Source organism: Oryzias melastigma, linkage group LG6 (genome assembly GCF_002922805.2).
Source record: "Oryzias melastigma strain HK-1 linkage group LG6, ASM292280v2, whole genome shotgun sequence".
Taxonomy (NCBI): domain Eukaryota; kingdom Metazoa; phylum Chordata; class Actinopteri; order Beloniformes; family Adrianichthyidae; genus Oryzias; species Oryzias melastigma.
In genome coordinates this window covers 5784640-5797053 of record NC_050517.1, presented here as the reverse complement: position 1 = coordinate 5797053, position 12414 = coordinate 5784640, and the positions used below count along the sequence as shown (strand labels likewise).

The window sequence follows — 12414 nt, the reverse complement described above, 5'->3', positions numbered from 1 at the left end:
CCCCCCCTCAACCGCGGGCCTTTTTCCTCCTCCACCCGTTTGGCGAGGCTACACCTCCTTGGTGGTGCGGATCCGGATGCTGCTGAGGCACCTGCCCATGGCCTCGAACAGCGGGTCGCAGAAGGTGTGCACGCAGATGGAGTACACGCGGCTGATACAGTGGATCTCGATCAGGTAGCTCTTGACGCACGGCACCACGGCCCAGATGTGCAAGAAGGACAGGATGGCGAAGAAGATCCCCCAGATCAGCGCCAGGGGGATGCCGACCACAGCCGTCAGCAGCCGGTAGCACCAGTACTTGGTGACGGTGAAGGTGGTGAAGCTGGCTTTCCACACGCCATCGAAACTATAGGTTCCTGATGGCTCTGCGATGATGTCCTCGAAATCCACCTGAGGGGCGGACACAAACCGTCAAACAATTGGCACTGGGACAGAGTTGTTTAAAAACGACCAATGGATTCAGTTCATGTACAGCAACACGATCCTCTGTAAATACAAAGAGTAGGATGTTTTAAGTCAGGCATGTCCAAAGTCCGGTCGTGGGTCAAATCCATTCACATTTCTACTGGTAAACAGGTTTATGTCATGAATCAATAACATGAGGCCACCAGCGCTTTCTAAGAACTAGGATTTCTGGATTGTGATTGGCTCAATTCCATTCCAAACAGCTGTAAACCTGTAATAACCTTCGGGTTCTTGAACTTCTCACTCTTAGGGGTCAAACAGTGCGAAGGCTTTCACACAGTCAACCATTCACACAGTAGTGATCCTCCTGCTCCTTTCATATGTTTTCCAACACGTAAAAACTCAATCACACTTTCAGCAATTTCAACAAACTTGGTGTCAAAACCTTCAGCTCGTTCAGGACATTAATTGTATTTTTGGTATTCATAAATGTTTTTGAAATATTGACAAAACATGCCCCATAAGAAAATGAATGAGAAACTCTTCAAACTAGATAAATAGCATTAGCTACAATAATGCAAGTGTGAATGCTGGAAGCTGAATGTGGAGAGACGCCAAAGCAATTAGCGGAAAATGCAGAAGCTGAAAGCTTGCTAAAATATTAACTAAATGCCAAATTAGCCAAAATACTGGAAACATGTCTAAATTAGCCAAAAACAGCTAGCATAATGCTATATTGTTAGCTTACCTCCAAATTGGCTTAAAAAAATGGAAAAATGTCTAAATTAGCTAAAAACAGCTAGCATATTGCTGAAATGTTAGCTTAATGCCAAATTAGCTGAAAAAACTGGAATCATGTCTAAATTAGCCAAAAATAGCTAGCACAATGCTAAAATCTTAGATTAACTCCAAATTACCCAAAATACTGAAAACATGTCTAAATTTGCCAAAAAAAGAGCTAGCATAATGCTAAAATTTTAGCTTAACTCAAATTTGTCCTAAAAACCCAGTAGCCTCTGAACATTTTAAAGTTAGAATGTCTCTATCTGAAAGTATGCAGAAGTTCACAGGTTTCATAGTGCCCAAAGTTTTGGAAGAATTTGAGCAATTTCTCGTTTCAAAAATTTGCTTAGCTTTTGTGTTTAGCTAATATTATAGCAACATGCTAATGTTTTTGGCTAATTTGTTATCTACTGAGGTTTGTATACTGAAATCTCGAGTTTAGCTTCTGTTTTATCAACTTGCTAACGTTTTTGACTAATTAAGTTCACTGAGGAATTTTAGGCCATTTTGAGGTTCAGCTAGTATTTAAGCAACGTGCTACCTTTTTTTTTTTTTTTTGCTAATTTGGCATGTACTAAGGTTTTTTGGGCTAATTTGGTGTTCAGCTTATGTTTAGGCAACACTTTAAATATTTTTTTGCAAAATTTGCATTTAGTAGGGATTTTAAAGCATTTTTACTACAAATTTTTCAGAAATTTAGGTCAACTTCAGCGCTCTTTTGTAGTTCTTAGTAAAATTTCTATTCTTTTAGCAAATGTAACATTTTGCAGTTTGCATTTTCATTAAATTCCTTCAGCAATTAAACTAAATTGCGTAACCAATTTCCGCAAATAGCTTCAGCATCTTCAGGAACTACTTTCAGCTTACAGCCTTCACACTAGCATTATTGCAGGTAATGCTTTTTTGTAGTTTGTGTCTGTGATCAAAACCACAGTGGTTTGCTTTTTTCTCAATAAGATAACTATGTATTATTTTTCTGTTCACACGATTTAAATATAGAGGTTTACAGTGACCATTTAACCCTTTAACACCTGAGGCGTCACCGGTGATGCTTAAACACAAAATCTTTAACACACTGTAACTTTTCAATCAGGATCTACTGGAATTATTGTGTTAACGATTGAAAAGTTACAGTAAATCAAAGAACATAAACACTGGAGCTCCAACGTGAAAGGGTTCATATTTAATAATATGTAACATTTCAGGTGAACACAGATTTAGGGAGTAAACAAACTGGAAAAGTCTGCTGGTCCGGATCAGGTCCTGAACCTTGTGTTTGGTCTGTATTGAGACTGGCTTTGTTTCAAACTAAAAGCTTGTAAATAAAACCACCTGACTAAAGATCTATTCAGTCATTGGCCAGGAATTATGAGGGCGGGGCAAGGCAACAAGAGTGAGTATAATGGAAGTCCTAAGCTTTGCGATCCTCGTCAGGACAGTTCAGTTGTTCAAACTTTATGCCTCACTGACCATATTTGAACATCTGTATCACGTTCAACACTTTTTACTGCTACTTTGGTTCTACAGAGGCATGCTGTAAGATGGTCACTGAGGAGACTATGAAGGTACGCTGATGAGTGTTTATGACATGGATAACAAGGAAAATCAACGTGTATCATTTCAAAATGTGTTTGTTTCTCCATGTTTGTCCACGACTCATGTTTACTGTAATGCTACAGTGGCCATTTTGGTCCAGTCTTTCCTCTCCGAGTATGGAGTCTATTCAGACTGAACAAACTCAGAATGAACCGGAGTTCAGTCTGAGTGGGAACAAATTGAGACCACCACAAAAAATGGATCGGAGAGTGGTTCCTGGTCCAGAACTAGGGTCCACTTGGGTGTGTTCAGACTGAATTTTTTTTCTGGACTGAACCAAATGTGTCCAGTTTGAATACACCTTAAAATGTTGACCAAAAGTTTAGACAGATTTATTTCTGGTCCTCAAAATATTCCCAGTAAGATTACCAGTAACTTTGGTAAAAACGTATTTTGATATAATTCTGTTCAATGTGAAAAAATGGAAGATAAATCATAGGTATACATTTTTTTAAATGTTTTAATTTCATCGTCATAAAGATTTTAAGTATGCAAGCTGATTGGTTCGCCCTCACACATTTAATCCTCTCCAAATCTTTGCAAAAACTCCTGTTTTCAATTACTATACATGAAAAACACATATTTCTATGTCATTGGACGGACCATGTCTGAGATATAATGCGTACTTATGAAGACTGGAGCTTAAAAACTTTTGGATTGGGCTCATGCTAATGATATCCTGTCAAATTCCTTCTTTTACTGAGGACAGAGTTTCTCAAGAGCGCTGATGTGATGCAGATCCAGCTACCAGCAAGTTTCACAGTCTGAACTCATTAATTCAGAACTGATGAGTTCAGACTGTAGATCTACAACTTCACCTCCCAGTTAACATGTCAGCTCTGTAAAGTGGAGGGTGGGATTCCTCGCAAGATTTATATCTGTTCTTGCCACAGCTGGAACGCGGTTTAACATCTGCCCTGCCCTAGATCCTGATGAACACACTCACAAACACGTTTGTTTTCTGCACAGAAGAATCTTTGCCTCCAGAGGCTACTGAGCTGTCAGTTATTGGGAAACCAGAGACATTCCAGCAGAGTGAGTGGCAGGATTTCCCCCCCTTCACCTCCCATGAAGAAATAGACGATATATCCCAAATATTGACCCTAAACTTCTTTCATTTGTTGAAGAGTTTTGCCATTTCTTGCACCTTTACTGCTAGTGTTTTCTGTGGTTCCACCCACAGCTGGTTGTTTGCATTTATACATAACTGGTTTAAAGGGTAACCAAACCCTAGATCAATTTTTTTAGCTGTTGACATCTATAAATGGGGCCTTAAAAGTGTTGTCTGTAGGTAAAAAAAACTTGTTTAATTCCTGAAAATATAGTCAAAAGCCGTCTGTGTGCTGCCCCCTACAGGTTGAAAAGAGGTATTACAGTTTAATTTTATGATTGGTCAACTGGTGTGAGTCCAAAAGGTTTCACGCCATCATGCTCTATGCTCCAGTATATAAGCCCCGCCCATCTTTGAAGAGTTGAAGCTCCCAACATGACTGTTTGAGCTCTCCCCGCGACGCAGAAAGCGGTGGAAGTCACTCTGCTACGCCGAGAACGGCGGAGCTCGGAAAGCTCTCTGACCGACAGATGAAGAGCGGCTGTGGGATGGAGAGGCAGCCTGCTTGGGCCTCCTGAACATTACGATTTTTTAAAATTATTTGTATTTTTTTTATCAAATACAGAACTGTGATTGATACTAACCACCTCCAAACTGAGCCCAGCTCTATATCAGTTAGTTAAAAAAGTTATGTGGCCCTCACAAAGAAAAGTTTGGGGACTCCTGCTTTAAATCATGGAAATGTTGGCTGGGATTCAAGAGTCTTTATTATATCAGAATAACGCAGTGAAAAGAAAACCTTGAAGATTCACTAGACTTGCACCGCTTCCTCATTTCACACTAAGACTCTTCAAGACGAAGGTGGCGGACGTGTGCTGGAAAACAGTAGAAAAGGAGAGGAAGCCCCTCCCCGCTCGTCCAGTGTGAACAAATTAGGCTAAATGTGAGTTTAGCAGGTTCTTGATTGTGTGTTACAGGCCAGGTGTGATTGCAGCTAAACAAGTAAAAGCCTAAAAATGTGTTTTATTTTAAAGCAACTTACATGAAAAAACAGAAACATTTGAGATTAAAAGCTAGAATAATGTGTTCAACCTTTCTGCTCTCCTTGGTTTGTTTACATTAGTCACCCCTGAAGGGAAAAGCCCAAAGGAAAAGAAGAAGAAGAAGAAGAAGACTAATGTCCATGGCAGACATAAAATCCTGTCCACCTTTGTCATGGAAGGAATCACACATCAATATGTGGTTGGAGTCATCTGGACCCCAAAGAGAGCAGAAGGGTTGAAAAAAAAAATGACACTAAGCTATCTGTAAATAATTGCAATTGATGCAATGAATCAGCTTCCTCCATCTAAGCCTGTCTTCAGCATCCTCCACTCTAACACCAGCCACCTTCATGTCTTCATTCACTGCATCCATAAACCTCCTCTTTGGTCTTCCTCTAGACCTCTTTCCTGGTAGCTCTAGACTCAGCATCCTTCTACCAATATATTCACTGTCTCTCCTCTGAACATGTCCAAACCATCTCAGTCTGGCCTCTCTGACTTTATCTCCAAAACCTCTAACATGTGCTGTCCCTCTGATGTATTCATTCCTGATCCTATCCATCCTGGTCACTCCCAAAGAGAACCTCAGCATCTTCATCTCCAACACATTCACATATTGATGTTCGTCTAACGACCCCTTCACGTGACTTTTTGACGTTTTAGATCTCCCCACGGCGATGTCTTTTGATGTGCTGGCTGTTAGTAAAGTCAAAGGTCCGCAACCCTCGGGACGCGGTACTGGATGCAGTACCAGATGCGCACTGCTCTTTGGGACACGTCCAGTACCAGTATGAATTCACATCCGGTTCATGCCCAGTGCCGTGTCTGGTACTGTTTCAGGTCCAGTTCAGCATCTGATTCAGTGTCGGGTTAGGGTACTGGTGCACTAGGCATTGTAGCACTAGACCGGTTCTGGTTCACAGTCTGGAGGTTGGGGACCTGTGATTTAATTTAAACAGCCAGCACGTCAAAAATGGCGACTTGGGGACACCAAAAGCGTCAAAAACAGACGCAGAGGGGTCCTTAACCAAACGTCAATATGTGACAACTTGAGGGCGAGAATGTGTTGTCATCTCTGTTTCCTATCTTTTCCTCACTGTCTCTAGGCCGAACAACATGGCTGCTCTCACCACAGTTTTGTAAACTTTTCCTTTCATTTCAGCTGAAACTCTTCAACAATTTTCATTAATGAATTTACATTAATCACTGAATTAAAGAGCTGAGGTTTTTCCTGGTACAGGTTCAGGCAGAGAGTGCTAAAAAATAATTGAAATTTGTCACAAATACTGATCAAAGTATTAGATCACTTTCCCCCTAATGCAGGGGTGTCAAACTCAATCGCACAGGGGGCCAAAATCCAAAACACACCTTAGGTCACGGGTTGAACAGAATAAACATTTATTAAACACTCTAAAACTACATTTTTAAAACTTTAAATAGTAAATTTTTAACAAAAAAAAATGTATGTTAGTCAAAACAGCTACCATGTAGCTGAAAAAATAACTAAATTTCAAAATATAAAAAAACGGAAAAAGAAGCCAAACAGCTAGCTTGTGGATAAAACATTAGCTAAACTCCAAGACAACCTAAAAAATAATAAAAGGCCTAAATTAGCCAAAACAGCTAGTATGCTGCTGAAATATCAGCTAAACTCCTAAATAGCCAGAAAAATCTTAGTAAATGCCAAAGTAGTCCAAAAAGCTAACAGAATGCCAACTTTTTAAAAGTTTAAAACCTTAAGTTTTAACACGGGCTATTAATAACAACCAAATAAAATGATCTGGAGGGCCAGATATAATTACCTGGAGGGCCGGATCTGGCCCCCTGGCCTTGACTTTCACACGTGCCCTAATAGATGTCCTATATTTCTGAAAATCTCTTCCTTTAAATTGAACAATTCTGTAAAGTCACACAACGAACATTTAGAAAATTATTTATGAGACTGAAATGGCACCAAGTATTCTCCGATCCTTCAGACTTAACAGTGTCATGATAAAATTAGCTGATGTAAACACATTTCTAACGTTTTGCTGACTTCTCTGGGCGTGGTGGCACCACTGTCACATATTAAAGATCATCTGCATTTTATTAAAACCATCCAAACTGTGGACTCAAACCTGTGACCTCCCAGTCCCCGGCATACACTCTTCCACAAGGCTGATTGATATGACTCTGCTTCCATGAAAAGCAGCCTGAAACCTCTTGTCAGAGTAAACTGCGGCGCTAAAGTGCCTGCTTAGATCAACAGCTGGCACAGCTCCGAATGCAAACCCGTCTGACACCCTGTGAGTTTTTCCACAGCTCCGCTCAGAGCTTTGAACAGCGTTTTCCACACTGGAGAGGCAGAGCGGCGCGTCTCCATGAGGGGCCGCTGTTGGCTGGTGGCGCTGAGCAGCATAATGAGGAAACCCTCCAGGTTACCTGAGGACACCGACTTCCTATGCAGTAAACACCACAGCGGTTTTTATGCAGATTTTACAGCTCTCAGGACTTTTAAAAGAAGATGTCCATATATTAGCTAAAATGTTTGTCATTTGACTGAAACAGACTTCTAAAACCTGGAGCTTCCTGCAGACTTCCAGCAGCACATTCAGCCCAGCAGCAGCTGATTCTCTCTCTGGACCTCCGGAGACTATTGGGAGGCCTGATATGAAACAGTGCAGTCTTGGGGTCGACATGTGACCAGTTGGCAAAGCAACCGTATTATTGAGTAAATAGGGCCAAGTGCTATTTCCAGAGCTTTATCTTTAGGCTGTCAGGCACGCTTGACAAGACAGAGGAGAGCGGCGCATCAACAGAGTCTGACCGTCAGAGAACCAGAGGTTTAGTTGAAGACAGACTGGCAGTGAAAATATACTTTTGATTAAAACATTTAACATTTTCTGGGAAATGCTGAATTTGATTGTTTTTTGGTGTATTTTCATGTGTCCACAGCCGTTTCTTACAATAAACGGCTTCCGTGTGAATGATCCTCCAATGAAAAGGGAAGTTTGAGGCTGAAAATGGAAAATTTTACTAACCACTATAAAAAAAAAGATGTTCCTCCTCTTTAGTTTGTCCTTGATAACCGGAGTCTACAGCTCAAACCCAAATTGCTCACCACAAAAACTTCCTGTGCCGCATTATAACTCGCTGCAAGTAAAAAAAGACCCACAACTTAAGGAAAGGAAAGAATAAAAAGTCTCGGAGCAGGAAGGTCCATTGTTTCATGTGGGCAGGTGATTAAGGCCAGCTGTGGGTGCAGCTGCAAGAGAGCAGCGGGTTTTCTTATGAGTCAAAGCATCCACGCACTCGATGTGTGCTGCTTGTCATGCGTGTGTCGAGTGTGGCTGATTACACAACCATGACCACAGAAGGGATTCCCTGTTTGGGCTTGACTGAGCTGTTTCACTCTAAACAGCTGCTTCCATCAACGGAAAGGACAGACTGCTCTACTTATAGACCCACTCCCATCATCCCATAGTCTATTTTCAAAACGCTCCCAGAGGTTTTTCAATTATGATGATGCCGATTTTAGCCAAAATCTAAAATATCAGACTTTTTCTAGGAAACAATTTCTGCAGAGCAGTAGAAGTTCATTATAAATTCACCTCTGAGTTGTGGGCGGGACACCCCCTCACACCCCAAGCCTAACATTACAGAACAACAAAAATGGCATCAATTTCAGAGCTATCACGCCTTACAGTTCTGATCCAGATCCCAGGTCTGACGAGGAAAACAAAGACGTTCATGGATCTATTTGTCTGCAGGTGAATTCATCAGAAAGGAGCCCAGGAGGACATTTTTTCTATATTTTCTTTGTCACAAATAAGAAATTTTCATCTGCTCCTTAATTAACAACAGTTTGAACTAGAAAAGCTTCATTTTTTGTGATAATCCTTGTGTGAATACTTTATGCTGAAAGAAGATGCTGAAGCTTTTTGCTGAAAATGGTGACACAATTTACTTTAATTGCTGAAGGGATTTGCTGAAAATGCAAAAACTATTTGCAAAATGTTAAATTTGATAGGAGACTGGAAATTTTGTTAAAGAACAATGAAAGAGTGCTGAAGTTGACCTAAATTTCAGAAAAAATTGTAGTAAAATTGCTTAAAATCCCTAATACTTTTACAACAATATTTACTGTGTTACTTAAAACAAAGTCAACTTCAAATTAGCCTAAAAAACTTCAGTAGATTTCGAATTTGCCAAAAAAGCTAGCTTGTTGCTTAAATACTAGCTAAACTCCAAAATAGCCTAAAATAGTCAAAAACGTTATCCTGTTGCTAAAATAGAAACTAATCTCTAAAAGGCTTCAAAAACCTCCGTAGATAACAAATTAGCCAAAAACGTTAGCACGTTGCTTAAAATATTAGCTAAACATCAGAGTAGCATAAAAAGCATCAATAGATAACAAATTGGTTAAAACGTTAGCCTGTTGCTAACATAGTAGCTAAACTCTAAATTAGCCTAAAAAACCCCAGTAGATATCAAATTAGCCAAACACATTAGCCTGTTGCTAAAATAGAAGCTAAACTCCAAATAAGCATCAAAAACTCCAGTAGATATGAAATTAGTCAAAAAGTTAGTATGTTGCTAACATATTAGCTAAACTCCAGATTAGCCTTAAAAACCCCAGTAGAAAACAAATAATCCAAACACGTTAGCCTGTTGCTAAAACAGAAGCTAAACTCTAACGAAGCATCAAAAACCCAAGTAGACGTGTTCCAAACATAATTTTAATCGGAATTCCGTCCACGAGTTTCCTTTTCACAGCGGATGCCCATGTGACGAAAATCCCTCGGAGGGCGGTCAGTTGACTTGATCATAAAGCCTGGATCGACCCTGACCGCCGGGAGACTCTGACTCACCAGAGAGGATGCAGAGCAGTGGAGCAGAGGAGACAGAGACGGGAAATCTGGAGCATGTTTGCCAAGTTATAATAAGAAAGGATGTGTTGGTTATTATTTAATTCACTCACTTCTGCATGGAGGACCAACTCCAGTGTTTATGTTTTTTGATTTAGTGCAACTTTTTAATCCTTAACATGATAATACCAGCAGATTTTGAAGGAGAAAAGCGGCGTGAGACACTTTTCTCCTTCAAAATCTGCTGGTATTATCATGTTAACTGTTGAAAAATGACTGCATGTTAAAGATTTTGTGTTTAGCCTCAGATGCTAGAGGGTTAAAACCATGAGAGGGAGAAGTGTGGCACTCAGCTGTCCATCCACACACCTTCTGAGCTCTTCTGGCAGCTGAAAGGGGTGGAGGTCTAGGAGTGGTAAGGGATCCCCCTCTGACTAAGCAGCGTTTTGGGTGTTTCCCCTGTTTGAACAGCCCCGTTCAGGCATTTTCAGAGGCCCGACCCCTCCCTCTCCACGCAGGGAGCTGTTTGACCCCGCTCTGATGTGAAGGCCCGCCCCAGCTGGAGTGGAGAGCGACAGGCTCCCCTCCAGTGTGTACGCGCGTCAGGTGGCCTCCATGCTCCCCCACACTGTCTCTCAGCCCGCATGGAAAGAATTCAGAGGTTGGGAAACGCTAGTCCCCAAATAACAGGAAATTCGTGATGTTTCCTTTGTTCCGATGGTCACGTTTTCAATCAGTGCAGATGGGTTTGCGCTGCGTGCGCAGAGCACAACTGCATCTGTTGCTTCCTAATCGGGGGAAAGACAGTTGAGAAGCCGCTCTACTGGAGAGGCAGCGCGCAGCAGCCGCCGAGAGCGCACGCTGACGCACAGGAGCAGAAGCTCCAAACCCGCTTTTGCGCACATTCTTGGGCTCGAAATGTCTTCAAAAATGTTATTTTTTGTCGTCACCAAAAAAGCATAAATGTTTCTGCAGCTGCAACTTTAAAAGCAACTTGAAAAGTTGGACGTGAAGCAGCTCTGACTCACCTTAACAACGTCGTCGTTGATTTGTTTGGGGTCCCGGTTGACTAGATCTATCTCCTTGGTGTGGACATCATCCATCGTCTTCTCGTTTACGCTGTCGTTGTCCATGTCCTTGTTGTTTGGCTTGTATATGTTCCCCTGCTTTCGGATGAAGGGCGAATGCAGAAACTCCTGTGGAGATCCGAGGGAGGCAGAGAAGTGAGGAAGAGTTGGAGGAGGAGAAGAAGAAGGAGGAGGAGTGGTGCGCACTGTGCGGCGCACCGAGAGGGAGCGAGACTGCAGTGCAAGTCACCGGCCTGCCCCGCGAACAGGGATGGGTTTAAGCGCACAGAGCGTGCAGCACCACACCCCTGCGCTCCGCCGCAAGGGGTCCTCACCACCCACATAGTCCTCCCGACCTGTCATCCAGTTGGCTCTAGGTGGAAGTGGACGCATGGCAGCGATTCCAAACACTTTCAACCAAATACAACCTCATCTTCTAATCTTTAGTGCCAGAGGAGATATTCTTAAAAAATATTTAGCCATGCAAATAGCTGTTTAGAAAAGTGAATCTCCTCAAAGTTTGTATTATTTTAGACCATTAGTCCTACAGCATATGGAAAAGTAAAGTCTGAAATCCACCTTTTCAAAGTCTTGGAGACGCGTAAAGCTCCGTCTATTATTAAGGTTTTCATGCGTAAATTGGCTCATAACTAGAGCGCAGTGCGCGCAAAAGCAGGAAACTGAGAATATTATATTATCTATAGAATGAAGCACAGAAAAACATCAAGCAACATAAGAAAAAAAGGGAAAATAATCTGATTTGAAGTGGAGAGCCACGCCGTACCTCGTCAGCGTCTCCGTCCCTCCGCTCGCCTGTCATTCTGTCCACAGGAGCAAATGGGTTCCTCCGTTCAAACACAGATCGCTCTATGGGAAGCGAAGTGGGAGGCGTGAGCGCGGACTACCGCGCGCCTGATGATGAAATCCATCCTGAGCTGTCCTGGCACCGTGTGAAGACAGAACTGCGGAAAGTCTGAGCGCGCAGGGAAAAGCTCCGGTGCGTCTGCACGTGTAGCCACCTGCGTGCGCGCGCACGGTGGAACCTACGCGTTTAGACTGCAGAGAAGGACTTGATCTCACATTAAAGGGCTGCTGAGACGTGTATTGAGGGAAAAAACCCTATTTTTTAGGAATCAAGACAGAATATAGTGAGGATTTTTTAAGGGGAAGGCGGTCGAAGAGGGAAAAGCTGCCAAACCGGAGTCTCCAACTGAGTATTGTTCCAAAAGGTGCAAACAGGAGCCAAATACACCTCAGGGAAAAGCGATTATAAAGGGACATGAACACAATTTTCCCCCTTGAAATAAACCAGTTTCAAATCTGATCTAATCTAATCTGAATCTAATCTAAAAAAAAAATGTGTTTCTGCAGGTGTCATTGGCTCTTTTAGTTTCATGTCATCTCTTAAAGACCCTCCAATGAAAATCTTGTTTTTTAAATTTGTAACATGTCTGTGTGTCATTTTTCTTCTGCAAGAGAACAAATGTAATAAGAAATCGTTTTGTTTTTTCATTTCTGAGTATTTCTCCTTTTAAATCAATCAAAGTGTCTTGGACAGACTCTGTTTGAATGAATGATCTTCTTTCCATCAACAGCTCTGCTGCACATGCACTAAACCCTCA

At 41.8% G+C, this 12414-nt stretch overlaps 1 protein-coding gene across 1 annotated transcript; it reads right to left on the bottom strand.

Moving 5' to 3' along the window:
* cav1 (caveolin 1) lies at nucleotides 1-11772 on the bottom strand (the record flags this gene model as incomplete). Its single annotated transcript, XM_024261878.2, is given in 3 exon segments — nucleotides 1-390; nucleotides 10754-10921; nucleotides 11577-11772. Coding segments are annotated over 3 exon segments (546 nt in total). The 5' UTR covers nucleotides 11613-11772.
* Between the last annotated feature and the right edge of the window lie 642 nt (nucleotides 11773-12414).